The 27,298-nt window shown below is 33.0% G+C and overlaps 4 protein-coding genes across 4 annotated transcripts; 3 read left to right on the top strand and 1 right to left on the bottom strand.

Moving 5' to 3' along the window:
- The first annotated feature begins 370 nt into the window (after positions 1-370).
- LOC111003156 (chymotrypsin-2-like) lies at positions 371-2,237 on the top strand. The gene is made up of 5 exons (XM_022273525.2): positions 371-466; positions 538-724; positions 940-1,189; positions 1,494-1,655; positions 2,026-2,237. The coding sequence occupies exons 1-5, from the start codon at positions 418-420 to the stop codon at positions 2,179-2,181; spliced, it is 804 nt and encodes a 267-aa protein (XP_022129217.2). The 5' UTR covers positions 371-417; the 3' UTR covers positions 2,182-2,237.
- Positions 2,238-9,016: 6,779 nt separating this feature from the next.
- LOC111003157 (chymotrypsin-2-like) lies at positions 9,017-10,013 on the top strand. The gene is made up of 3 exons (XM_045632963.1): positions 9,017-9,153; positions 9,404-9,590; positions 9,737-10,013. The coding sequence occupies exons 1-3, from the start codon at positions 9,027-9,029 to the stop codon at positions 10,011-10,013; spliced, it is 591 nt and encodes a 196-aa protein (XP_045488919.1). The 5' UTR covers positions 9,017-9,026.
- Positions 10,014-14,120: 4,107 nt separating this feature from the next.
- On the bottom strand, positions 14,121-18,415 carry LOC111003158 (chymotrypsin-1-like). Its single transcript, XM_045632953.1, is given in 6 exon segments — positions 14,121-14,766; positions 15,974-16,034; positions 16,036-16,088; positions 16,804-17,050; positions 17,754-17,928; positions 18,318-18,415. Coding segments are annotated over 6 exon segments (756 nt in total). The 5' UTR covers positions 18,367-18,415; the 3' UTR covers positions 14,121-14,595.
- Positions 18,416-22,310: 3,895 nt separating this feature from the next.
- LOC123690093 (chymotrypsin-2-like) lies at positions 22,311-26,468 on the top strand. The gene is made up of 5 exons (XM_045632811.1): positions 22,311-22,359; positions 23,263-23,411; positions 24,349-24,501; positions 25,083-25,241; positions 25,784-26,468. Exons 1-5 carry the CDS (start codon positions 22,311-22,313, stop codon positions 25,919-25,921), a joined length of 648 nt encoding a protein of 215 aa, XP_045488767.1. The 3' UTR covers positions 25,922-26,468.
- The last annotated feature ends 830 nt before the right edge of the window (positions 26,469-27,298 follow it).

Genomic DNA, 27,298 nt, shown 5'->3' with positions numbered 1-27,298 from the left:
GCCTATCTCTAGGCGCTCGCGCCGAAGCCCGTCACATTGGAGAGGCCCACAATTATTGTGAGCCCTCCAGCTCAAGCCAAGATTCATGAGAACCACAACCGTAGTGCCCTTCTGCGTGAGGAAGGTACCACCACGACCTGTAGCTCTCTACTAGAGCCCAATGGATGAAGTTCGGCCATCCCAACCCGTTGGTACGCAAAAGCTTCAGCTATATGAACTATATGAATGAAATAAAATCGCGTAACGCACATACAATTCAATAATATTTAACCATATCACTTATCAGCAACACTTAATATGTTTTTTTTAATGATTTCCGTCTTTCGAATATTTTTTCCATTAATTTATGTATATTTGTTCTATAAATATGGAGTAGAACATTAGAAATTTCAAAGCGGCGACAGGACTCCAAGGAAAATGTTTCTTCATTTTGGAATACTACTTCTTCTGTCCCATGGACTGCTTGGTAAGATAAATTAATGTATACCCAGTTCAGTATCGAACAGCATTTTGGCGAATAATAATAATCGTTCACAGGCGAAGTGGAGGTTTCGGAAGCTATAGATGGAGACACCCGAATAGTAGGTGGCAAAGATGCCACTCCAGGCATAGCTAAGTACGCGGTTTCAATTCGTGGTCATAACGGTAAGCAAGATTGGCACAGTTGCGGAGGTTCAATTTTAAACGAAGAGTACGTTTTAACAGCAGCTCATTGCATTTATCAGTGAGTATATTTTTCATTCCTATATTTTATTTTATTGGATAGTTAAAATATACGAATTCCCCTCCTCGCTTGTTCACCGAGTCGCGATGATCCCAACTCTGGTGACCAAACCACGTATCGAAAAGCCGTTTAGATTTACATCTAATTTAATAATTTAAAATGCGTAAAAGTTTACTTTAATGATATGTTATAGATATACTTGAAATTACTTATAGGAGACGAACTGACCAGGTGTCAATACTCGTTGGCACTTACACGGTTAATAAAGGAGGCGACCGATACAAGATTAAAAAATTGATCCCTCACGAGAAGTATGACAACGAGTGGCTAAGGAATGACATAGCCCTCATGCAGATCGAAGGCAAAATCAAATACAGCGATAAGGTTCAACCGATTGAATTGTTAAAAGAAATGGCACCCATTGGAAAGAAATGCCTCTTGACTGGCTGGGGATTAACAAACTATGTGAGTAAATTTATGTAATTGATCATCTAGATGTTGTTATAAGTTTATAAATTTCGTAATAATCTGCACTGAGACTAATCTTGCGACATCCTTGCTAGACGCTTGTGTCTTATACAAGTACCAGTTATTTTATATAGCCAAAATATATTATAATATGGAACACAAAAAAAAATGGGTTACAAAATGATATTCAGCACGGCTTGCATTACTAAAACATCTTTAAATTTAATTATTTGCGTTATTTATAAAAAATAATAAACACTTAATTATCTTCTTAATGTACAAATGTCGTGCATTCTTACAGAGACGGAGAACTGCACCAAACTATCTTCAAATGTTGGAGTTCAAAACAATCAGCAATGATGACTGCACTAAACAACTAAAACGCTCGCCTTACCCGGAATATGTGCCCGTAGACGTCGGACAACTCTGCGTTCAGCGCCCGAAAAGAAGTGGTGCATGCAAAGTAGGTAACCATTAATGTGCTACAACAATTTTGATTGATCATAGTTTTACTTTACGATCGGGCTTTATCAAAATGGTTTTATATAAGGTCACATCATTGGTCACATTCATCCTGGATAGTAAATGTCTATAAAAGTTCGTTTTTTCTATGTTTGCATATAATATTTGATCATACGGTGAAGTGAAAACATCGTCTGATCGCCTACACACTTATAAAAAACAAATAAGCAAATTCTTCGATTTTAGGGCAAAACCTACAACACTTCTCGATTATTGTTAATAATAAGGGAAGATGATCAATAAGGGTGCATTAACATTGAAAATACATTTCTGTAAATCAATGCCTTTAAATGTTGTTATTTCTCATGCAGGGTGATTCTGGTGGTGCACTTGTCATTGAAGACGAGAAGAATAAAACTGTTCAAATAGGAGTCGTGTCCTGGGGAGTTCCCTGCTCCGCCAACTTTCCTGATGTATTTGCTTCAGTCCATGGTTACTACGATTGGATACAGAGCAAAATGAAATGAATAACTCAAGATGTCAACTCAAAATCTGATCGAAATAAATATTATTTGGAATAAAACTACATTTTATTATATGCAATATTTAAAGAATACAACTAATTAATTAATTAATTAAAGATAAATAATTGTCAATGATTATACTTAAGGGGGAGTTAATAAAAATGCCGACCAAATTTGAGCATAATAACTGTTCGTTAATTAATCGGTATTTTCAAGTTTGTTAAGAAAATTATAAAAGAGAAATAAGCTTTTGAAACGTTTAACTTTTAACATTAAGCTCTTCATATATTATGGCAGAGGCAATTCTGAACAATAATGAGCAGAAAAATAATAAAAAATAATTTGAAATAAAATATACCATTTTATTTCAAATATGTTAACATTAATGACATTAGTAGAACATTCAAAACTATAAATGTAAAGAAGACCTCTGACCTCTGAGGCATCAGCTGTAAAATCATTAATATTCAATATCGCGCCTGAATTAGCTTATATTTTTAACGAATGTATAGACAATGGTGTATTCCCAAACTTAATGAAACATAGTAAAATAACTGCATTTTTCAAATCGGGTATCAGTTCTGATCCATAAAACATTTGACAATATCTGTACTACTTTAAATAAAACTTACTTACGGTATGTGTTCTCCAGCGTCCTTAGTTACCATGGGTGTACCACAAGGGGCAATATTGGGGCCTTCTTTTAATTTATAATTTTTAGTTTACTTTTTATTATTGAGATTAAACGGTTCACAGATGATACATCACTTCTATTTTAATTAAAGCGACAATTTTACCAAATAACCAAATTTTTAGGTTATAAAAAATTTAATTGAAGTAGAAGCGAATGTTTAAGTTAAAACGGAAAAGTTTTAACACTTTATTTTTAGGATTAACTTAAGATATTAAACTACAATGACCTTTTAAAGCTAAGACAAGAAAATCTAAACACCTTTTCGGCAATATCAGTAAAATAAAAGATCATTTATTCCGACTAAACTTGGAACTATTATCAGTACAATACAATACATTTTAGAAGCCAAAACTTGCAGTTCAAATAGAATGACTCCAAATAGAATCAGACGGGACTCTTTTACTCCTTAAGCAAAGGCAGGAATTAATTAAATTGGAGAATAAAACGAAATCGATCAGAGTAGAAATATCGAAGCTTAGTAAAAAAATTAAATTATCATTTAGGCATGACAGATAAAAACTGAGATTAGACAAACTTGAACGATACATAAACAAAACTGGAGGCGTCAAGAAAGCTGTAAAAGAACTAAAAACGAATATTAACTGGATCCCAAATATAAAAAAAAACAATAGAGGATATAAAATAACCAAACGCCAAGATATTGTCTCAACGGCGACAGATTTCTATAAATAACTTTACTCTGCCCAAAAAAGTAGTAGAGAAGCGACGCTAGAAGAAGGAGAAGAGGTACCTGATATATTGACAAAGGAGGTAGAAATATAGGAGGTATCGAGCCTCTGAAGAAGGACCAATTGTCGGGTCCAGATTACGTCACCAATGAGCTTTTGATAAGTCCAAAGGAATTTTTTTACCTACTTTCACCGTTCTCTTTAATGAAAAAGTCAGAACGGAATCAAAACCGGAACAATGATAATAACATATATTACAAAGTCATCGCTAAAATAATTCTACATAGATTTAGTAAAATCTTAGATGACAACCAACCTATAGAGCAGGCGGGTTTCCGGAGCGGATATTCGAGAATAGGCCATATCTTTGTAGTAAGGTCTAAGATTTACTTAGAAAAAAGCAAAACAATTAATGGCGAAATATTGAACCACTTAAAGTTTGCAGACGATCTGATTCTATTTATCTCAACACGCGATGAAGTGGAGAAGATGGTCCTTGACACAAAAAGCAGGTTTGTCGGTCTTAGAATGGATTTCGAGAAAAAAAAATTAATCACCAATTCCATAAGAATACTATAGGATCTGGTATCTTCTTTTATATCAGGCAACACAACAGTTCCAGTTGGTTTAAACCGTAAAAAAGAGACTAGAAAGTCGCTTACGGTACCGGGGTATCTTGACACAATTTTTCGCTTAAGCAACCTTATGTCACTTCTTTCCTGCGTTAATAACTTTTGTTATAACAAATTCACCATCGTGAAGATCATTTGCAGCAGGTAGTGCAGTAATTCAAATTCAAATGCAAAAAGTAATTTATTTATGTTAGTAACATAATGTACAGTCATGAACGTCAGGAAAGAAATATACATTGAATGCTTTTAATTTTATATTTACTGCCAAGTCTCAAATCGAGGGCGTAGAACAGAAGAGAAGAACTGGTAATAAACTCTCCGGTACTCTTTTTAATCGTAATCTTTTTTTTTACACAACGTCTGTAAGGAGCTGCAACCATTACACCATGTTCTATATGACATCGAGAGTAATAAAGAATAATAAAATAATTTAAAAATAAAGATTCCTCAGAATCAAGTGATTCCTATGATGCCATCTTAGCAGAAGAGTCTGAATGCTTATATTTTATAGATATAGCCATTGTCTTTTTTGGTTTCTTCATGGGATTAGCAGTTATACCTAGGAAATTTTGAGCGCTGTTTAGATCTATTGCGCGTTTTTGTTGTCCTTTTTTAAGGTGTTCTTCGGTATACGTTATACGGATGCATTGATACATATGAATGTGCCCCGAGAGCACTTGCATCATAGTGCTCGGTTTGTTTTCGATAAATTCTGACTTTTTGACTGTATCTATGTCCCCATGTAATTAATAATATAATTTAAAAAAGAATAGGGTGAAATAATAAAATCGAAACAACTAATGAAGGGGCTCCCAAAGTTAGGTCGCTGGTAATGGAGGGCTGGAGGCGCGCTGGCCCGTCATTACATGTTAATAATTGGTTACGCAAAACATTTAATTAATGTAATTTTATAAAAAGAAATCTGGAATGAATTACTTGACTTGCGATTGTTGTGGTTTGTTGTTAAGCAAACTTAACAACAAAGCTTTGAAAGGCTTTTGTTAGCATTTCTTATTGAAGCCCCATCTGGTGCCCCTAGTGTGTAGTAAGCATGGACGTAGCAATCTCAATTATGATCCGCGTGAGGGACGTCTCCGAATAGATAGCGCTGCATGACGCCGAATTCACATTTAGACTTAGGTAAACAAAAGAACTCTTCGAGTGACTTTTACACAAAGTTGTATCCTTCATACATGCAACTTCTTGCAGGTATCTAATTAAAAGTATCCCTAAAGTTTATAGAAGCTGTTTTTTTTCGTTTTTGTACACTACTGTTACAAACGTTTTTATTTTTTAGAAATCTTGGAGTTTCACCGCTTGTTGGCGCATAGCGCCTATACATATTTAATAGCAACTGCGCAGCAAATGTCGTACCTCCTACAAGCGGAAATAGGCGTTTATTTGGTCATTCTTATACATAGAAAAAGAGAGAAAAATTGTAAATGCAATACGCCAATTTACTGTTTGTAGTTGATCCAAGCTAATTGAATGATGTTCATTGCAAAAATAAAATCATTACTTTCTATAATTTTCTCTAACCTGTTCTAACATAACACCCATTTTAATTGTCTTCAAGATATTATCTAGATTAAAATGTTTCAGGGATCGCTAACATTTCGTAACGTTGTAAACTTTAATATTTATGAAACTTAATAATAATATTAAAATTAAATAGTTTAATAAAAAGTTTCTTTATTTGACCCAAAACAAATACCACCTTTAATATGCTCAACCATATGAAGAGTACTAATTACTGAATTTACAAAACTCTATTTTTAACTGACGATTATGCTTTAAAAGTCTTTGAAGAACCCTTTTCTTCTGCTGTTTTGTAGTTTAAGTCGCATAATGCTACCGTTGTTTCTCACGAATATCTTATTCCCAAAACTTATCAAATCCTTTCTTTATACAAGTGTTTAAATGAACTTATAATTAGCTAAATTAAATAATTATTTTATATTAATTAATTAACTTTATTTATTTTTACACGTGCAAGGTTTACCATGCTTTTTGCTAGTACTAGAACCTTTTTTGGAGGAGTATTCTTTTCCACCATTTGTTAAGCGCTTTCTAGTCACGTCTTTCTAATCATCATAATTTTGGACACATTTTTTACCTCTACATCGAGTAAGAGACGTTGGAGACGACTAACATGAAGACACAACTGTGTTAATTTAAGCTTTCGAAATAGTGGTATCACACTATCCTATTACATGTCCATCTCTTAGGGATACGTGGTAACCTTCATCGGTGGTTTTGATAACTTTATTAACTAACCTGAATGATTACCCCTTGAAATACCTGATACAAATGGATATTTCAAATTAAATAACTGGTTATAAAATAAAAACTAATCGGTTTTTTTTCCAAGGTTTAACTTAATTGTTTTCAAAAACTAATTACTTCTCAACCTTGATATTGATGGGAAATGTATAAAATATTTGTATCATTCCATGTCATTAAAATTAAGAAGCACGTGTGAACTACATCTGGTGTAGTATGTTTAATTTACACGTGCTTGTCAATTTTTAACGCACGTGTAAATTTCGGAATAAAACGTTTTATAAAAATATATTATTGTTTAATTTCTCTACGAAAAGTAAATGAGTTGCTTTTGACATAATATTGTGTATTACAGAATACTAGTTGAAAACAAGTGCACTTATGATCAATTTATGTAATCATCAGATTGGTAGGTAGTTCTTTAGAGTAAATTCAAAATACGGTGGCTCATTAATATTGCTTAGTAATAACATAGTGAGCCCCACTGTGGAACACCTCATTGAAGTATCTTGTGTGGAGCTGCAGCATTTTATCATGTTAGTTTGTATAAAACAAAAAAACTCAAATATATCTTTATTCATATAAGTAAACATGTACACTTATGAACGTCAAAAAAATAAATTAAATTAATTGTAATTTTACATTTACAACCAGTTCGCAAGTCAAGGGCGTAGAGCGGGTAAGAAGAACTGGCAAGAAAGTTTCCGCCACTCTTTTCAATCGCCAAGTTTTTAATACAAATTGTTTGAACTGTATAGCCCTCCTTCAGCTCAATATGAGAGCTAAGAAAAAATATTAGAGCAGGTTTTGTACGAATTGCAAAAACTTAAGAAAAAATTGATCGTTAGTGGAGTTAAATGTAAATTTGCTTGGCAACTGTAGTTCCAAAGTAAACGTATGCTTAATCTGTTTAAATTATATAATTTATTTAATGATTTGATTGTACCGACTAGGGTAACATTCACGGCAACATTAATAAAAATATCTTTAGTAATATAATTCCTCTTTATTATTTGAATTTCAACTACTTGCAAAAACTACTTAAATGTAATTTTTTATTAATTAGTAATAAATTTAATAAAGAAAATTGAGGTTAGACAGATTTAATATTTAATATTTAAAATGCCATTATTGCGTAGTAACTATTGCCCTAATAATTTATATATAAAACATTTTTTGAATCATTTATTGATGAATTCAAAGATGTGTTCACTCCAAAGTCTTCTTCGGTTTCGGAGAAACCTACCCTTTTTTTTATTAATTTTCACTCTACTCCCCTACCATAGTGTCCAGGGACTTTATATATCACTGCTACTATTTGACGCGTCGGGAATCACGCCCCGACTACATCGGTAATATTTTTATTAACAATATTCATGGGCGAGCCATATTTTAGTTTGCGAGTCACCACCATGGCTTTGGTCTTGTGTGGCGCAAATTTGAGTTTGTTTAGGATACCCCATCTATGTATCCGGTTCAATGTTAGGTTGAGTTTCTGCTGGATCTCACTACCGGTTTCTCCTTCCTACCCTTTGTGACTGGGCAACTCCGGATCTACTCTAGAAGAGGCTAAGATTGAATGACATTTATCATGAAAAATAGTATAAGGCCAGTGAAGAGTTTAGAACTCATGTAAGGATTTTTTTTTAATTATCCTTGATCAATTATCTATAAACTTTAATAATAATAAACTTATTATGCATAGCCAGCAGTATGGTTTTACAAGAGGTCGCTCCAGAGCCGATGCTGGCATTAAATTAATTTCCATGATTTTAAATGCTCAGTTCTTCTCTTCCGTCTTACGCCCTCGATTTGAGAACTGTCAGTAAATGTATAATAAGAACGAATTTTTTTGACGTTCATAAGTGTACATTCTGTTACTTATATCATTTTTGATTTTGACTAAAACTCATTAAAGCTTCCGAATCATTCAGCTTCAGCTCTAATCTGGAGGCGATTTGGCCTCCAAATCGCCTACAACCTCCCCAATCTATGTGAGGCAGAAGAGCGTAAGGCCCGCCAAACTTCTCGACAATAAGTGGATTTAAGCCAGGGATTCTAAGGGTAAGTCACGTTGAGCCGCCATCCTGATTTCGTCAGTAAGCCTAGAAACTAGCACCCAAGAAACAAAATTATAAATGAAATGAGATGAAAGCAAATAAGAAAAGAGGACCCGTAAAGATAACAATAAAAATAATTATAAGATGCAAAGGGGAATTGGTACTTTGCGCGCATAGGCTCCACATTCGATAGTTCATACAGCACTTGCGATGCCGTTGGCTGCAGGCTCCACTGGTGAATTAGAGGAATGGTATTATGGCCCGCCACACGTAAAACATCAATAATGTACTACATTGAGTAACACACATACAATTCAATAATGTATATATTTATATCATTAAGCAACAATATTACTAATATTAATTATGTTTTTTAAAAAATAATTTCCGTCTTTGCATATTTTTACATTACTTAAATGACGTGAATTTGTAGTATAAATATGGCTTAGAAAATTAAAAACTTCAAAGTAAGCAAAGAATTTCGAGGAAAATGTTTCTCTATTTTGGAATAGTACTTCTTATGTCCCAAGGAATCCTTGCTAAGACTCATTTTTTAATACTTTGCAGTCTTATGAGAGATACAACACGACTCAAACAGCATATGAGATTCAAATATCGTAGGGTTTATGATTTTTATGAAAAAATACACAATTTGCAAAAAAAAACTAATTATGTTAATGTTTCCAGAAAATGTTAGTCTTTATGAGAATTATTTAATTTCCTACCTTCTGGATCGTCTACTAAATTTCATGAATTCTTTCTTTCTTTTATGTTTTCCGCAAAAAAATATTTTTTTTCATGTTCATGTTTAGATTAATACACTGTGCAGATTGTTTTGATGCCGAATAAAATAAAGAACGTTCACAGGTGAGGTGAACGTTTCGGAAGCTATAGATGGAGACAGCCGAATAATAGGTGGCAAAGATGCCCCTCCAGGCATGGCTAAGTACCAAGTTTCATTGCGTGGTCATAGAGGGAGAGAAGAATTTCACAGTTGCGGAGGGTCTATTTTAAACGAAGAGTACGTGTTAACAGCCGCACATTGCCTTTACCAGTGAGTAAATTTTTTGTTGAGTGACTTCATACATAAACTCCTTCCTCTGCGTATACGCTTGCATACAAGTCATGATGCGCCATTATCTGGTTTACAGGAAAATTAGAAAAATGATACATTATTGATTTAAAAATAAAACGTTTTAGGAGAGACAAGAAAGATTTGTCAATCGTCGTTGGCAGTCACTCGATCTATAAAGGCGGCAACCGTTACCAGATTAAAAATTTGATCCCTCATGAGAATTATTCTAAGCTGACATTGAAGAATGACATAGCCATCATACAGATCGAAGGCAAATTTAAATTTAACAATAAGGTTCAACCAATTGAGTTGTTAAAAGAAATGGCACCCGTTGGAAAGAAATGTCTCTTGACTGGCTGGGGATACACAGACATTATGAGTGGATTAATTATTTTTGATTAACTAAATGTTTTATCTATACTAATATTATAAAGAGGAAAGGTTTGATTTTTTGTTTGTTTGTTTGTTTGTATGAATTGAATAGGCTCCGAAACTACTTGGCAGATTTGAAAAATTCTTTCACTGTTGTAAAGCTACATCATTCCTGAGTGACATAGGCATATTTCATTTTCAAAAAAAATAGGCATCCTTACTAAAATTACGATAACGTAATCCAAGGTGTGAAAAAAATATCAAAAAAATCAGTGTCATCAGTCAACATCAGTGATGTGTCCGTTAAACAATTTTTTGTTCACAATAATTTCGTACACACTACAATTGCACAAACACCGCACGCGCACGCTAGGCGTCAGCCGCGACGCGGCGGGCGCGCGCTCCTCGTAAGTTATATGTAATAATATGCACTGAGACCCTTATTTCGTACAAGTAAAAGTAAAGGTCAATTCATTTAGGCAAAATATTATGGATTGATTACAAAAAACTAAATAAAAAATAAAAGTGTGTCAAAATAATGCCAGCCTCTTGCTACGTTACTTTCTTACATTATTTATAAACACTGTTTTCTCAGTTTTAGGAATACTTACATAAATAAAAATAAAAAATAAATAAAAAAAAAGTCGATTATTCCAGAGAAAAGGAACTGTGCCAAACACACTTCAAATGCTCGACTTCGAAACAATAAGCAATGACGACTGCACAAAACAATTACAAAGCTCGCCTTACCCGAAATTGTTACCCATAGACGCCGGACAACTCTGCGTTAAGCGCCCGAACAACAAAGGCACATGCCGTGTAAGTTATCAAATTTACTACAAATATTTTAATTGATGCTAGTTTTGCGGTCGGGCTTTATCAAAATGTTTGTAAATTTAGGTTCACATCATCTCATACGTAGTTCAAAAGTTCCGAAGTTTAGTTTGCATTAACGGTGAACTTCATCGTGAAGGAATCGAAAAAAATGCCTGATCATTTATATACCTATATAAATAAATGAGCAAATTATTCGATCTGAGCTGAAAACCCTTCTTTCATTTCTGGATTATGTTAATAATATTATCGTGTGAATTATCAATATAACACAATCCGGTAAAGCGATACCTTTTAATGTCATTATTTCTCATGCAGGGTGATTCTGGTGGTCCACTCGTTATTAAGGACGAGAAGAACAAAACTCTTCAAATAGGAGTAGTGTCCTGGTCAGTTCCCTGCGGCAAAGACTTTCCCGATGTATTTGCTTCAGTCCATGGTTACTACGATTGGATACAGAGCAAAATGGAATGAAATATTGAATAATTCACGATGGTTACATCTGAGTAAAATAAATATTATTTGAAGTAAAAGTACATTTTATTTTATTTGCAATATCTAAAATATGAACAACTAAATCCTTAATTTTAAAAAAATATCAACAAACTGTATACATGCAATATTTAAACAAAAATACAACTAAGCCCTAGTAAAACCTAACTTTAGTTCAGTTAATAAAGAAGAAGATATCAAATGCTATTATTATATTTATTTTAGCACTTAAAAACTTAGACAACGAAGCAATTATTTCATCAGAGAATTCTTTCAGAAAAAAATATATAACGTGTTTTACGCAGCTAATTATTTATAATTAAACTAAATATTAACAAATTCTACTATTACAAAACCGGTTAATAATCCTAAAATCTTTTGCAACTAGTAATTTTGATCAAACTAACTCCAAATGTCCTTTATGAAGTAAAAATGACGGTCAGTTATAATATTTGTTCTGATTTTTTAAATTAAAATACAACAGAACGATTCAATAATATCATTAAAACATGAAAGAAAGACTTGCACGTCCTTTCCAAGTATTAAAGGCCCTTCATAAAATAATTTTAAATATTGTTAATCTAATAGAATGTATGCGAATAAATGGGTGTCCAATGCGCGCAAACAAAATTGACTTGTTAAACGGTTTTATTAAACGGTTTTTAAACGGTTTTATTAAACGGTTTTATTTAGCTCGCCCCGTTTGTTTTATTATATATTATTCTTGGGTCAAATTTAGTAATTCAAATTTCACCCCCTTCCTGTCAACCGATTAATCTGAAATTTTGTATACACTTTGGATTTTGGTGACTGTCCGGGAGATGAAATGGCTGATGTACAAAATTAGCAGCAATCAAACAACCTGGACTGATTAAATGTTGTATTATAAAATATTATGGGAATAAATAACTATTATGCGATTCGCACGCCGCCGTGCGCCCGTTCTTCCCCTGGCTCGCCGGAACATGCCGCGCCGCTCGCGCGCCCCACTACCGCCGGTGCAGATCACGACGCGTGCTCGTGAACAGTGACATACAATTATGTTTATACATTATCAAACATACAAATGAAAGGGCTCAACAAGCAAAATACAATATACTATAAAAAAAATTGAAATCCAAGATGGCAGCCGCTACAAAATGGCGGATAACGTAGGTATTATCGATCCCATCAATATGGGTATCAAATGAAAGTGCTCAACCAGTATAATACAATGTACTCTATAAAATTAAAATCCAAGATGGCGGCCTCTACAAAATGGCGGATAACTTAGGTTTTATCAATCCCATCAACATGGGTATCAAATGAAAGGTCTCAACAAGTAAATTACAATTTACTATGCAAAATTGAAATCTAAGATGGCCGCCGCTACCAAATGGCTGATAACAATTTTTTATCAATCCCACCAATATGGGTATCAAATAAAAGGGCTTGACAAGAAGAATACAGTGCACTATACAACCTCAATAAGCGCAGGAACAGCTAGTACATGCCACACGAAATGCAGACAATGTGGATATAGCTACTATAATACCAGCTGATATCAACAAAACTGGGGGTTTACCAGCGGAACTGCAAATATTTGTGGGGGCAAAAGTCATGCTACGGTCCAATATTGACGTTTCAAAGGGATTAGTAAATGGCGCTATAGGCTACATCAACGAAATCGTTTGGCCTCAATTTCGTCGAACTCAGATATATGCAACAGATGTACCTTCCGTCCGAATTGATTTCGCAAGAGACGGAGTACATCTTATACACCCGAAAGCGATACAGTTTCTAGCTATTGGTAACTAATGTTGCCTTTAATACTATCATGGGCTTCTACAATACATAAAAAAAACATTTGTGCAATTCACACATGGTAGAAGTGAAACCTTCAAAAACAAATATAAATTAATCATTTTCCACTATCTAAATGTGTGTGTTCTTTAAAAACAGTATATTTTAATTATACATTTTAATTTATAAGTTTAATATAAATCTTTAATTTGACAAAAACTAAAACAACGAAAGTTTGAAATTCGATCAAAAAAAAAGCGGCAGTAAATAGAGGCTGTATAATGCCTCCTATCTCATTTTCTCCCACGTTAAATCATATGATGAATTGATGTTTCTGTCTCTCTTTACCGCTGCATCCGGTTTGAAATCACGACGATTCGAAAGAAGTTTATCTATCTCATTTTCTCCCACGTTAAATCATATGAATTAATGTTTCTGTCTCTTTTTACTGTCGCTTTTTCGTTGCATCCGGTTTGAAATCACAACGATTCTAAAGAAGTTTCACTTCAAAATGCAGGGCAGTACTGTGGATCACGCAGACTTTGGAATTTCCATGAGCAAGAAAATAGTAAGTAATTTCCTCACCGTCTGCGGGCCAACTGCCTATTTTAACGATGAATTAAACGATTCTTCTATCGTACATTAAGTCGATAATTTGTAGACAATTGACGTGCCCCACGGTTTTATTTGAGTCTAGTCTATACATATGTTTATAATTCCCACGACTGTATCTATTTTATTATTATTTTTTGGTTTTTAGTACATTTATCTTAAACATTGCAATTTATGTTTAACTTGAAACCGTTAAACTTAAAAAGTTTTTTAACCTATTTTTATTTTTGAACCATACTCGATGTTAAAGAAAAAAATCGGTTGTCTGTAAGTCGGTTTATTGACGATAGTTGAACGTGACAACGTCATAAGGTCATACTGATACAATGAAATTTTAATTTAATTTATTTGATAGATATTTTTTATGGATATAGAGTTAGATGGAAATCACAATTGAATTGAACAATTATGTTAATTTTTTAACGAATGAACGCTGCCGAACGCGGATGCCGATTGTGCCTCTTTGTCGCTCGTTGCACTTCAAGCCTTAAATAGAACGCCTCAGAGCGAGGTAACGCCTGCGTCATGTTTTCCAACAAGGCTCCTTCCTCCAACATCAGTGGAATAAATACAGACATCTGATAGCTTCACTGGATGATATATATGTAACAATTACAGGATACATTCTACATATCAGATAATATAAAATATTCCTTTTGCTTCTTTTCCGTACGCGTTAAATGGTCGGTATTGTTAATCATTACCCGATTAACATTGGTGAAGGGAAATAAGGAATCCTGCTGTCTCAGATCTGCCACTTTATAACTTGATAATGACATGTGACTACTGCGAGACAACGATCTGACTTCCTTTCAATTGAAAACAAATATATAATTTATACAAAATCTAATTGCATATAACAATACATAGTACAATATTTTTATAAGACACGTTATGTTGTCTTTGTCTTCTCATTTTCTTCATCATTTATATTTGCCTGAATCCATTCAAGGAAAGAGTAGACCCTAGTGTAGACATCAGGGTATCCTCTGGCACATGGCATGCCCCAGGAGACGATGCCAACGACCCGATTGTCTTCAACCAGAGGACCTCCAGAATCACCCTGAAAGATGTGGACTGGATAGAACTTGCTTATTGTAAGACACACAGAACAAGCACATGATTTCAGTGGAGTACACAAGTTTTGTGTGCAAGATCAATTACGTTCTCTCAAAAGAGTTAACTCCTCTACCAGAAACTGGATTGAATTATCTCACTTAACATATTAGGTGCTTTTTTTCTCGGATCCGAGTGGTGCAGAGTCATAGTTGCGGTGCCGTCCACTCGGATCCATGCGAGCGTCCCGATAATTTTTTAAACCATTGCCGTACCTACCTCTCGGATCCGAGTATTCGGCACTCAATATGCCGAACACTCTGATCCAATAAATTCTTTTTTTTTTTCATTAAAATAATAATATATTCTATTACTTAATGAAAATTCGCCAAAAAAAGTTTTGATGTCCGGCTATTACTTTGTATCCATTGTTTAAGCATTCAATGTGTTAATTACAATTTTATCAATTCCACATCAGAGCAAGACATGTGCGTCCAAATAGACTTGGGAAAATTGAAAAGGAAGGAGTGTCTATTGCTCCCTTATTCATAGAACATAAATCAGTTGCAATCCTTAAGGAATACTCTTTTAGTAGTAGGTCTAAAGTACTCTATCGTCTCTTTCTGTCAAATTGTGTTTACGCTGAGTTGAAAAAAGACAAGTTAATATTTTAGTTATAACGTTGGTGCAAAAGTTCTGGCGGAGTTCTTTTATAAATACATCAAGTTTACATAGAAGCACATACAAGTTTATGGTAGGTATATCGGGCGCGTGAAAACCTACTCAAACACACATGTCTTGCGCACCCTAAATACATATTATTGCGTGTGAGACAGATATATTATAGTTGTACACTGGATGAATTCACATGGCATTATTTATAATTAGTTATGGTTTTAAATTTTTACTTGTTAGGTTTATACTATGTTTTTAGTTTAGATTTCTATTGTATTAGTATTAAGCTACTATAAAAATAGGAAATAATGAAATAAATAAATCTCTATACAGGCTTAAACATACAATCTATTGTGAATTTAATAATCCTCTATCAATCCACAATGAGAGCTGACAGGCGATTATACAAATTAGTTTCCAATCCCGTATTTATTGATGCGAGTAATATTCAGGGGAAGTTTTATACATATTTTAAAATTTTCTTCTACTGGTATAGTAGTAATTTTATCTATGGTGTTTTAAAAAAAGATAATACTTACGTGACACGCTCCTTCTCCTGCTTTTGTAAGAGAGCAAATTTGCGAATCAAATACAGGATTAATCCCACGCAGTCACATTAATCATTTGTAGAACATCGGGCAAATTACCGGGATACTGAAAATCATTGATTCATAATCAGGATACAGCCAATGTTTCTCGGAGACCATGTAAGGTTCTAATGGTAGTTTGGAGCGCATTCAATGCAAACAAATAAACACGAAATGTTTTCTCTTAAAATATAACCGAAGAGGAGATTCAGGAGACACGATTAACCGTCGAATAGACCGGGGACTCTTAGCAAAATATCAGACCAGAAAAATTCTGTCCATAAAAATTATCATTAAAGTATATGCAGTAATTAACTGTTTCTGTAAACGAATTAATATGTTCCCGGGTCAGGGGTCAAAACTAGCGAATTAATACTCGTAATATAATATCTATGTTAGACAGAGTCCGCTTCAACTCTTGAGTGTTAATTTCGACGATTTTAGTAATCGCCAATAAATATCTTAAAACTACCATTACTCTACAATTCTTTATATATTTACGAATTATAAATCACAATTAAAATATGGCGCTACAGTGATCCTCAGAGTTTTGTACCTGTTTCATGATCGTTTGTCAATTTAATAGGCAAGTAGATATTCAGCCTCCTGTGCCACCTGTGCGACACACGCATCGACTTGGGGTATTAACTCTAAAGCACGGTTCACCAGGTTCACGGTTCGAGCGAATGTTAAATGCGAACATAGAATGTCCATTAGTGCACAGCCGGGGATCGAACCTACTTCCTCAGCGAAGAGAGTCGCACACTTGATGTTACACTTACTGATAATCTCCCCCATCCCGTCAAAAGTAGTTCTGCGTCAGCGTTTGTATTGAATTCCGGAAGTGATATTGGTTTTACTCTCTCGCCGAACACGATATCTTTCGTGACCTTGACGAGGCTAATGTCGTTGAAGATCAAACCGCCATCATAACCTTCGTGGACAATAATTTTGTCCACCGAGTACTTCTCTCCACCATCGACAAGACTGTTTGTGCCGACCACAACTTTCACGCTGCCAGTTGATGACCTGAAAATTAACAGTTTACCATAGAAATATTCAATTCAACACTAAGTAGGTAATATTAGGAGAGTATTTTTTTTTTATTTTGTATACTTACATATGTATTTATTTATGTAGGTGAATTTAAATTTATACTACATAAAGCTTTTCATATTAGAATTGTTATTTATTAATTTATTACACCATTTTTGAAATCTACATACGCCGAAATCTAGCAATAAAAATCATTGCCATCAAAAACATAACTTGAATGAAAGTCTCACAGATCAATTCATCAACCGAAAAATTTGTGAGATCCATGTAATACCAAATCGGTTAATTTATTTACGTCATTAGCTAACATAACAACGTTACAAATCGAATCAATATTACAAATCTTAGATAAATATTATAATATACTAGCAGACTCGGCCAAGCGTTGCGTTGGCCATGGTTATAAACTATTCAAGGGAAACGGTAGGAGAGCTCATGTGAAACGTTGGTACCTTTAACACAGCGTTAGAATTGTATCAAATATTTGCAATAAAATAAAATTGCGACTATAATTAATGATCTAAGCTATCCTCCCGGTGTGCCAATTTAGTTTTAAATCGATTAAGTAGTTTAGGAATCCATCGCGGACAAACATCGTGACAGGAGATTTATATTTATTAAGATTTGTTATATATATGCCGCAGTAAAGTAGTTAAATCAAAGCAAAGGGCCATACCCAACAGTACAGTGAGCAGCTGTCAGAATCCACCTTTTATCTAAAATGGAACCTCCACAAAAATGGGAGCCGTAAATGCTCCTCAGCGAAACCTGATATGGTATTCCGCCATCAGGTGCATCTTTACCTCCAACAATTCTACTTTTATGTTCAGGATAAAACCGTAGATTTGCACCTGTCAATTAAACTGTTATTAGTGCGTACATTTCGACTATTGCATAATTGATAACTAAGATTGCCTGTAGAACATAATATCCTGTTCCAACTGTGAGGCTTTTGTTAGGGAATAGCACACTAAAATAGCTGCAACTCATCCTCCTAAGCAAGATAGTTTTGAAAACAAAATTATTCCTCTTGCCAATACTTATTTAGACCTTAGCTAAGATTTTTAATCAATCGCTACACTCAAAGAAAATTAAAAAAATTATGTTAGTAAACCAAGCAAGCCTCATAAATTAATTCAAAGCCAAAATATAATTCGAACAACTATTACAAGTCAGGAAATAATCTTATTTATAAATCACGATCCAGGCTTTTTTTCAATACACTCAAATCTAAACTTGCCTTGCACTGCACAATACGCAAGAGATAAAATTAGCAGTTTAAGGAACATCGTAATAGTATTACAAAATTGTACAATGATAATGGCGATTTAATTAACTATTGGCTTATATAGTGATTATTTTGTTATCAATCGGGTCGACACTTGTTATAAACCAAAATACCCCTCTCAAGTTGAAGTGGTTAAACGACATATAAAACCCTTCTTAGTAGTAGAATAATCTATTCCGTATGTTGAATATATTTTGAGAATATATATTTATACTATCAGAAAATTGTTGTCGGAAGGGAATAATTATTAAAAAAATATTATCTTAAAAGTAAGTTCTTAAAATCACCAATATTTTCCAAGTTCCTTCTGCCAAAACCAACCTAGGAGTTCAGGCACCTCTCGTTCGAATTCTTCGCAACTATAACGGATTGAACACAGCTTATCCGGAGTAGGATATTTTCGGTAGTGGGCTGATCGATTTTAGAAAAAGCTTTGTTGGGTGCCTTTCTCGAACCTAATTCGCCGTTTTGCTGATGATTTTTTTTGAAGTACCAAAAATTCCTGGTAATTTTATTTTATTTTATTGTGTGTTTGTCTTATCTTGTATATGTTTTTATTTGTATTTTTAAAAACTTATGTTTACATATATTTTCATACATTTTAGACAGACATATAGAGAAGATTTTATAAAATAAACAGTAGATTTCGTAATATGTATAATAAAAGACTTAATAAATAAATAATCTGCTGCGAAGAAATGTAAGTATTCGGTTTGCAGGGGTTATAAATGGGTTGTTCATTAAAATTGCGTGAGAAAAGAACTAGTAATGTTTACGTGTCGTATTATGATTTTTGTATTAAACCTCATGTTTATTTTTTTAATAAACCGGTTTTGGTTGGTGATTTTGCAATGACAGTCAACAGAAAAACTTGCATGACACAAGTTACGTCGTTATTCTTTTCACTTGAAATGACCAAAATGTGACATATCCTAAAGAATATTAAAAATAAAGTAAGAAGCATTGTTTATTATAAGAAAAATATTATGTTGCAAAACTTTATTATTACATAAAAACACAGCATGTACTTTAAAAAATTAACATTTATCAACTCCTCACAAAACCACTCTAGATCTATGCTAGCTATAAATATGCTTTGTGGAGTGACGTCCAATAAAGACTATTGTCTGAAGGGTCTACTACTGCATAATCTGCCAATCGTAGTCACTTGAATAATTGTTATTGTGTGTACTAATCCAATATATCAAAACGTGACCTAAATAAAGGATATGCTTGAATGTTTCAAGAATCTTAGTTAAGACTGAGTCGATTAATTATTTAGGTACAAATAAACAATAAAAAATTAGATACAAATTAGGAGCTGTAACCTTTTTAGGTATATTATGTTTCATGATCATAATAGGTAAACAACAGTTTTTCTTTTTCACTTCGAGATTTTAAATTACGGCAATGAACTTTGGGAGCTAGCTAATAAGTACATATTTTATTAAAATACTTATTGATTATTTTGTATTTGATTTTCTTAATCGGATATACGCGAGCGAGAGAGAAATATTTAAAAAAAAACCGATAAATTTATTTTAGTATTCTCTTGATTCTACGGTTACAATGTGGCGATTGTATGTTTATTTTTAAACGAATAATCATCCCATCAATGTACATACATATTAACATATCCCAATATTTCAATCAAATGTTGGGAAACTCTTCAGTCTAGCCGTTTAAATAGGCCTCTCCTGTACAGGCTCGCCCTCCGATAGGCCGCATCTCACTTAACTTTAGATGGGATTGTGGCCAAACGTCGAATTGTGTATGAAAAATATTGAGCTAATAATCAGAATTTTATTTACTAGGCTAACGGGGCTATTAAATAAAAGTAATACACGTATATAATTTTACCTATATTTTGTCGACTTCCATGTTGCTATCTTAATAATTTATTGCTATATTAGTAATTACAATAGCTAATAAAAGGAAACGATATCATTGTAATGCAAATTTACAAGTCAATTAATATTTAATCACCCTAGTTTTGCTCGCAGACATTAAAATAAATTCTTAATGATAGTTTTGTATTATATTAGACAAGCGCCACGGTTTAGTGGTTAACGTGTTGGCGTCTTAAAAATGTATTTTAATAATGTGATTTCATTAAGACAATTTTGACGATTAATTATTTCTACCCGTGGAGGTTAGTTAAAGTTCCCTTAAGAGAAGGAAGCGTCCACTGCATGAAATTCCTGAGCGTCCCAAAAATTTTAACTCAAACTCAAATCTTTATTGCATTTCTTATGTTGATATTAATGAATGTTATAATAGATTCGGCTTGGTATACTTGCTTTGGCTTCACATTTCGAAAAAGAAAATGTACTTAAAATTATTAGCAAACTTATCTTTTATAATGAAATTGAAGTCTATCAGTCAGAGTACAGAGTTCTTGAAGCCGATTTCGGTTCAGAACGTTTTGGTTTGGAAGTAGTCGTCTGCTTTTAAACTTCAGCTATCATCATGGCTACTTTGTTTTTGGATGCCGCTTCGCTTTGAATGTATCAATTTCCAATCTCAGTCTTCTTCTCTTCTTCTTCTGAGTTCAGTTGATTGCCTAGTGTTGAATAGCAGATGTTGGAGGAAGACATGATAGTTGTTTCTGGTTTCGCGTATATTTTACAAAAGTAACGTAACAGCATTTATCAATAGAAGTAGTTTTTGACTCCATAATTCGCAAGAAGAAAATGATTTCCATCCGTAATTATTGCTTGAGGTGTGGCATAACTTTCTATAAATATTTAAGCAAAGTCACTTAAATCTTTTCTTTTTGAAAAATTTCGAAACAATTTTATCCCTTAGATTCCTTGCAGTAAGTAGTACTAACAAATCATCTTCACCAACTACAATAGTTGTGGTTGTTGCATTTAATTTTTCTATTGCTATTTCAATTATGAGGATATTTGCGTCACTATAATTCACAGCTGTTAATTTGTAACATTAACATGAAAATGAGACCATATTTATTATTAATGTTGGCGAAAATTTGTGATTGATTCGCTGGATTGTCATAAATCCATCAAAGATCATCTCGGAAGCGGATTATGTTTTTGTAGTTACGACGTCGCTATAAAGCTTTAATAGTATAATATACATAGGTATAAAAAAGAGACACAAATAGGAATTTATACTTGTCTGAAGTGCCTTATTATGTATATACGTGGCTTATATGTGCATAATATGATGTGTAATGTTAACTCATTGCGATATCTCAGGAATGGCTTTTAGGAAAAAATAATAAGGACCATTTAGTTTTGTACTTATGAAATTTTAAGATCTCTAATTTTGAATTAAAACTTATTTTGAAAAAATTCAAATTTTAAACTTCGACCCCGAAAAACTTTGGTAGGACACGATTGGGATTTTTAAAGCTTCATCTTTAAATGTAAACCCCAGATCTCTACCAATTTTTGGCTCTGCGGGAATTATTTATTATTGTTATTTCACTAGACAATAGGCTAAATTAATAATTAATTAATATTTTTGGACACTTCCTTATATCAAAAATCGTAATAGGTAAGACTTAAATTACACATTTGTATTATGTTGGGCTAGATGGTAATGTTACATGATGACTTAAAAAATAATACCTTTACGTGGGTTACACTGTAAATGTTAGAGATTTTTCGATGTAATCTCCGTACCTCTCTATACATCATCGCATTCGATGGATCCACTGAGAAATGCAGTGGTCCCATTCTTCCTTAGTATATGAGATTTTGGTAAGCTTTATTGAGGTGATCGTGATGACGCTTTATACCTAGTGTAAAAAAAAATAATAAATTTACACCTATTGTTGTATTTATATAAATAAGTATCAGGTAAAATAAGGTTTCATAACGAGTATGATAGTTTTGCCTAAATATTGCTTTTTAATGTAAATTAATTTTTTGTTCTGAGTATAAATAAACTTATTTTGTGTTATCTTTTGGATTAATTATGAATAGCCTGTTTGTAACATTTCTTTTTCTTGCACTGAGCAGCTGCGGTGAGTTCTATTTTTATCATAGAAGGAAATTAGATTCAATAACTACTGTTTAAATTATTTTATACATTAGGTTGAAGGTCAATAATTTTTTTGACACGGCACTTCGCCTCATTCTTTGCAAATCGTGTGATTTAATATTACTCTAGTTTAGACGCATTTGTCGAATTAATTAGATTCTAGCCAATTATAGATTTTAGCCAATTCAACTCATTTAATCGCCTTCAATTGTTTAGTGAGTGTCATGAACTATTTGTGTTTTTATTTAAACCAAAAGTATTTTTATCAGTCTTTTAGTCTGACATAATATTATGTCAACAGCCACTTTAAATACCGTTTTTTACATTACTATGAAATCAACTAAAATTTTGCAATGTTTTCTAGCAAGTAATTCTTGGAGATTTGTAAGTACCAATTAAATGGGACCAATCTTTGGTACCATTTAATTGGTACTTACAAATTTAATTGAAATTTGTTTCATAATATATTATAGCAGTTTAAAATATATCATCATCGTAAAGTAATATTTGTCTGTATTTTAGTACTAAATTGTTAACGGAGATTGGGATTGGGAGAGTGGGATTGTTGAATTTCTTTTCTCGATATAATAATAGATAATATATACTTTATATTACATACACAACGCACACACATTACAATTCAGCTACTCTCTCAAATAGATACACACTCACATACTCATGTATTGACGTATAATTTGTGATATTACTATTTCTCCATAAAATTATTTTTACACACAAAACCATGTATCACGGAATATTTGTTATTTAGTTACCCATACAGAAATACAAAAGTAACACACACACACATTCGGAACTAGCGATAGATGAAATTTGTCAAAATAATATTTCTGACAAAAATAAAGTTATTATTAATATATTTAAACAGGAGATGCCAGAACTAAAATCAGCGGGCGGATATTGGGTGGTGATGACGCTAATGACGGCTTAGCGCCATATCAAATCTCACTTCAAACCGATTTGTTAGGTGATAATCTTCATATATGTGGAGGCTCCATTATAAGCGACCACTGGATTGTATAACAAAAATATATATCAACAGGAGCTAATATATATTTTAATTATACTATTATTATTTATTACTTCCGCTGTCATGTACAAATTGGTGTAATGGTTGCTGCAGCTCCTTACAAACGCTGTGTAAAACAAAGAAAAAACTTGGCATATAAAAGGGGTAACGGAGAGTTTATTAGTTAGTTTTCTCTTCCGTTCTACGCCCTTGATTTGATAACTGGCAGTAAATGTAAAATTAGGAGCATTTAATGTATATCTCTCTTTTTTTGACGTCAATAAGTATACATTGTGTTACCGATATAAATAAATGATTTTTGACTTTGACTTTTTAACAAAGGTGGCTGGGCTAGTTGGCATCTCTAATTTTTTTTTATTTTTAACTCAGTAATCGAGTTATATTTGTCTAAAATATGTCTCTAAAAATGTAAAAAATAGCCACGATTATTTGTAAGGAAGGTGAGGCCACTCGTGTTAGCAACTGTCGCCCGATTTAGATTTCACATTCGCAACAACAACAAACTTGAACTTCCTGATTTGCTTACGACATAAAAAATGTATACTGCCTATCAATATTGATTTGTCTCACATCACTCGACTGCTACTTTGATTTTACTGAATATTTAGTGGAAGCAATTTATAACAAAAAACCAGATTGATATTGCTTATTGTGATTTAAGCAAAGCGTTTTACAAGGTTTCGCATTCTTTGCTAGCATTAAAATTATGTTAGCAAAAAATGTAATTCGCCTTTATAATATAACGAGATTTATTTACATGTGTTATCGCCTAAACCAAAGACAATTTATAGTAAAACAAAGAATTATTATTAACATACCTATTTTCAGAGTTCCCACTGAAAATTTGACAATAGTCGTAGGAACGAATTCACTTTCTCGTGACGGTCAACGTTATAAACTTGAAAAGTGCATCTCACATGAAAACTACTCAAGGGAAACCGTGAAAATGATATAGCCTTATGTAAAGTGTCTACTAACATCACCTATGGAGAGAAAATTCAACCAATAAAATTGCCTTCGAGTGATGTTGAAGCCGGGAAAAAAGCTTTGCTTACGGGATGGGGATATACTGATTTTGTAAGTATTTAATACTTGAAGCGAAATAACTTTCAAAACTTTATACGTCATACAAAAAAACGATAAACGTGTGCTGTTTAGGTATTTTTAAATACTGATTGTCTTTGACCTACAATGCCTATACTAATGGCACTCTTTTAACTTAACTTCTCTTTCTACAAAAAAAAAACAAAATACGTTTATTTTGGATTTTAATATCATCATTGTATCACTTATTCTACGTTTAGTTCAAATTATTTAAAAAAACGTGGCAAATAAGTATTTAAGTAGACTAGAATTTAGTTTTATCATGAAGTGCTTTATCAGGATAGTGTTTAATTAGTTCTGATTTTTAATGTCGACATATTGTGTAAAACAAAAATTTGTCAGCTGCTTACTATAGGAAACAAATGAAGACTAGAAATTGAAGAGCAAAGCGAATTATGTTTTAAAATGTACGTATATGTGGCCGTCGTAAAATGACAGACTTATCCAAATCCAGGAAAGAAAAATATATTCAAATATTATTTCTTCGAAAAGTATATCCTTACCATGTAGATAACAATTTTATAAGTTTAACTATAGACATTTAATTATAACAGAAACACAACAGGACAGCCCCTGATAAACTTCAAAAAGCGATACTAAAAACTCGAACTCTAAAGCAATGCAATCGAAACTTGAAAGCTTTTAAATCGATCCTACCAATTGATAAAAAGCAAGTCTGCGCATACGCTGGCAGAGGAACAGGAGGATGCCCAGTAAGTATATTACATAAAAATTCTAAACATTAACGAATCTAGAAATAAGAATTGCTATAGCTTCCATCTATTTTCCGTTTATGTTGCTTCTAAGTTCTTTTTAATAATAATTAATATAATATAATAGGTGGCAAACGGACAGGAGGCTCACCTGATCAGGATTTTAATTTAAAGGCAGATTTAACGGACTAAAAATGGGAATAAAAAAGGGAATAAAAATCTTTGGAGCAAGCACTAGCGAAATTTCATTGGAAACAGTGTTTACATCCATAGATTCGATAAAAGATAAAAGGCAAAGGCGGACATTTCTAATAGATCTTTTTATATTTTCCTGAGACGGATAGGATGCAGTTTTAACTTTTATTATAGATTTTTTTCTAGTCCTCACAATTACCACCAATTAAGTAACAACTCCTTCCACTGGATACAATATTATATTACAAACACTATTTCTGCTTCTTCTTTTATTCTGGCTTTCCTTATAGATTTCTACCTTGTAATAATATTATGTACGTACTGAGAGTGACTTTAACTGTTTACAGGGAGACTCGGGAGGTCCATTGGTAATTAATAGAACATTAATAGGAGTGGTTTCGTTTGGAGTACCATGTGGTCAAGGTTATGATGATGTTTTCACAAATGTATACGCTTACGTAGACTGGATACATGGGCAAATGTGAAACTGTCAAAGCTACGAAGTATTAATTTTAAAGTTTGTATTTAGTTTTATTTAACTTTATTAATTAGTGTAAGTTTAAAAATAATACTGCGCATTGCAGTCTGAGGGGCTAAAGAGGAATCGAGGGAAGATCTTCTAGAGGCTTCGGGGCTAGCCTCATTGAGGCGGCCATACAAGCTAGTGATGACTAAGCTAGTCCCTAGGCCTCGCCAGCACTACCACTCTAGTACCGGTGTTCTTAGTTACGGTAGTCTCAGCGTTGTTCCCGGCTAACAGTTCTTAACGAGGGGCACTCTCTTACCAACTTGTTCAGGTTCTCACAGGTTGGAGAGAGGCAGGCATTCCCCATTTGTTACAAGTGAGGAACGCATAAAGAATTCGTGACTGTAACCCCGACATTCTGTTAGTTGCCTTAAAAAATCTTTTGTTGCAGCACAACAAAGCAAAGTCAAGTTGATGATAAACATACATAAATAAAAAACTTAAAACAAGATATAATAATATATTTAGATAAGTTGAAATTACCTAGACGGTATAGACTCGTACATTTGACAAAAACATATTATCTATAGTTTTCATGTTTTAATTTATGTTAATGTTTAAAAAACTCAATTGCTTAGACTATGCCTTATGGTTTAAGGAATTATTATATAAATGTTGTTTTTGTAATTGCGTGGGCACCGAATATCGAAGTTCCCAAGGACGTAAGAGAACCATCATATTGCAGATGAGAAATGCTCTTGTTGATTACAATTTAAAATTGTGAACTTGGTGGAACTTCTTTTTATCCTTGATATAGGCAGATAAACAAAATGTAAACAATGAAGCCAAAATGAACCGTTTAGTTTTTACCACACTTATACACTGTAATTTTACTTTAATTCTCGTTTCCGAAAATGTCCATTAACATAAGTTTAATTTAAATATATAAACTCTTAGATAAGCCAAGTTTGTTTTGCATCGCAACCACTCTATTCATAATTTTGTGTTAGTTATAAGCTACTACTTTAAACCATTAAAATCACTTGTTATGCAGTTTAAAACAAAGAGTTTTATTTAAATATCACCGTACAACAACCGAACTTAACTCTTGTTTTGAACACATTGTATAAAATTTTATAATTGACTTACGTTTTATAGCAATCATTTCTTTAATTGTTTTTGTAAGTAAAGTTAGTAAGAATAATTATAAAGTGGCGGTAGTAGGATCAAGTCTCGAAACCAGCTGCGTCATATGGTCCCCTCATATGGCAATTATTTAGCGATAAATTAAGTTTCTTTATTATATATGTAAAAGAAGTCTCTAAAATCCTACCAAGATTCACTAGAACGTATTTAGCTTTTATCGAATTTAGTTCAGCATAATTTTAACAACGAA

This window comes from Pieris rapae, chromosome 2 (assembly GCF_905147795.1).
Source record: "Pieris rapae chromosome 2, ilPieRapa1.1, whole genome shotgun sequence".
In the NCBI taxonomy this organism is placed as follows: domain Eukaryota; kingdom Metazoa; phylum Arthropoda; class Insecta; order Lepidoptera; family Pieridae; genus Pieris; species Pieris rapae.
This window is presented reverse-complemented; position numbering and strand designations above follow the sequence as displayed.

What these genes read in the sequence shown, in the direction of transcription:
- LOC111003156 (XM_022273525.2), top strand. Translation starts at nt 418, where the DNA reads ATGTTTCTTCATTTTGGAATACTACTTCTTCTGTCCCATGGACTGCTT. An exon ending in GCAGCTCATTGCATTTATCA is followed by an intron (nt 725 to 939) that starts GTGAGTATATTT and finishes AATTACTTATAG; the next exon opens with GAGACGAACTGACCAGGTGT. An exon ending in GCTGGGGATTAACAAACTAT is followed by an intron (nt 1,190 to 1,493) that starts GTGAGTAAATTT and finishes GCATTCTTACAG; the next exon opens with AGACGGAGAACTGCACCAAA.
- LOC111003157 (XM_045632963.1), top strand. Translation starts at nt 9,027, where the DNA reads ATGTTTCTCTATTTTGGAATAGTACTTCTTATGTCCCAAGGAATCCTT. An exon ending in GCATATGAGATTCAAATATC is followed by an intron (nt 9,154 to 9,403) that starts GTAGGGTTTATG and finishes GAACGTTCACAG; the next exon opens with GTGAGGTGAACGTTTCGGAA. An exon ending in GCCGCACATTGCCTTTACCA is followed by an intron (nt 9,591 to 9,736) that starts GTGAGTAAATTT and finishes AAAACGTTTTAG; the next exon opens with GAGAGACAAGAAAGATTTGT.
- LOC123690093 (XM_045632811.1), top strand. Translation starts at nt 22,311, where the DNA reads ATGAATAGCCTGTTTGTAACATTTCTTTTTCTTGCACTGAGCAGCTGC. An exon ending in TTATAAGCGACCACTGGATT is followed by an intron (nt 23,412 to 24,348) that starts GTATAACAAAAA and finishes CTCACATGAAAA; the next exon opens with CTACTCAAGGGAAACCGTGA. An exon ending in GATGGGGATATACTGATTTT is followed by an intron (nt 24,502 to 25,082) that starts GTAAGTATTTAA and finishes TAATTATAACAG; the next exon opens with AAACACAACAGGACAGCCCC.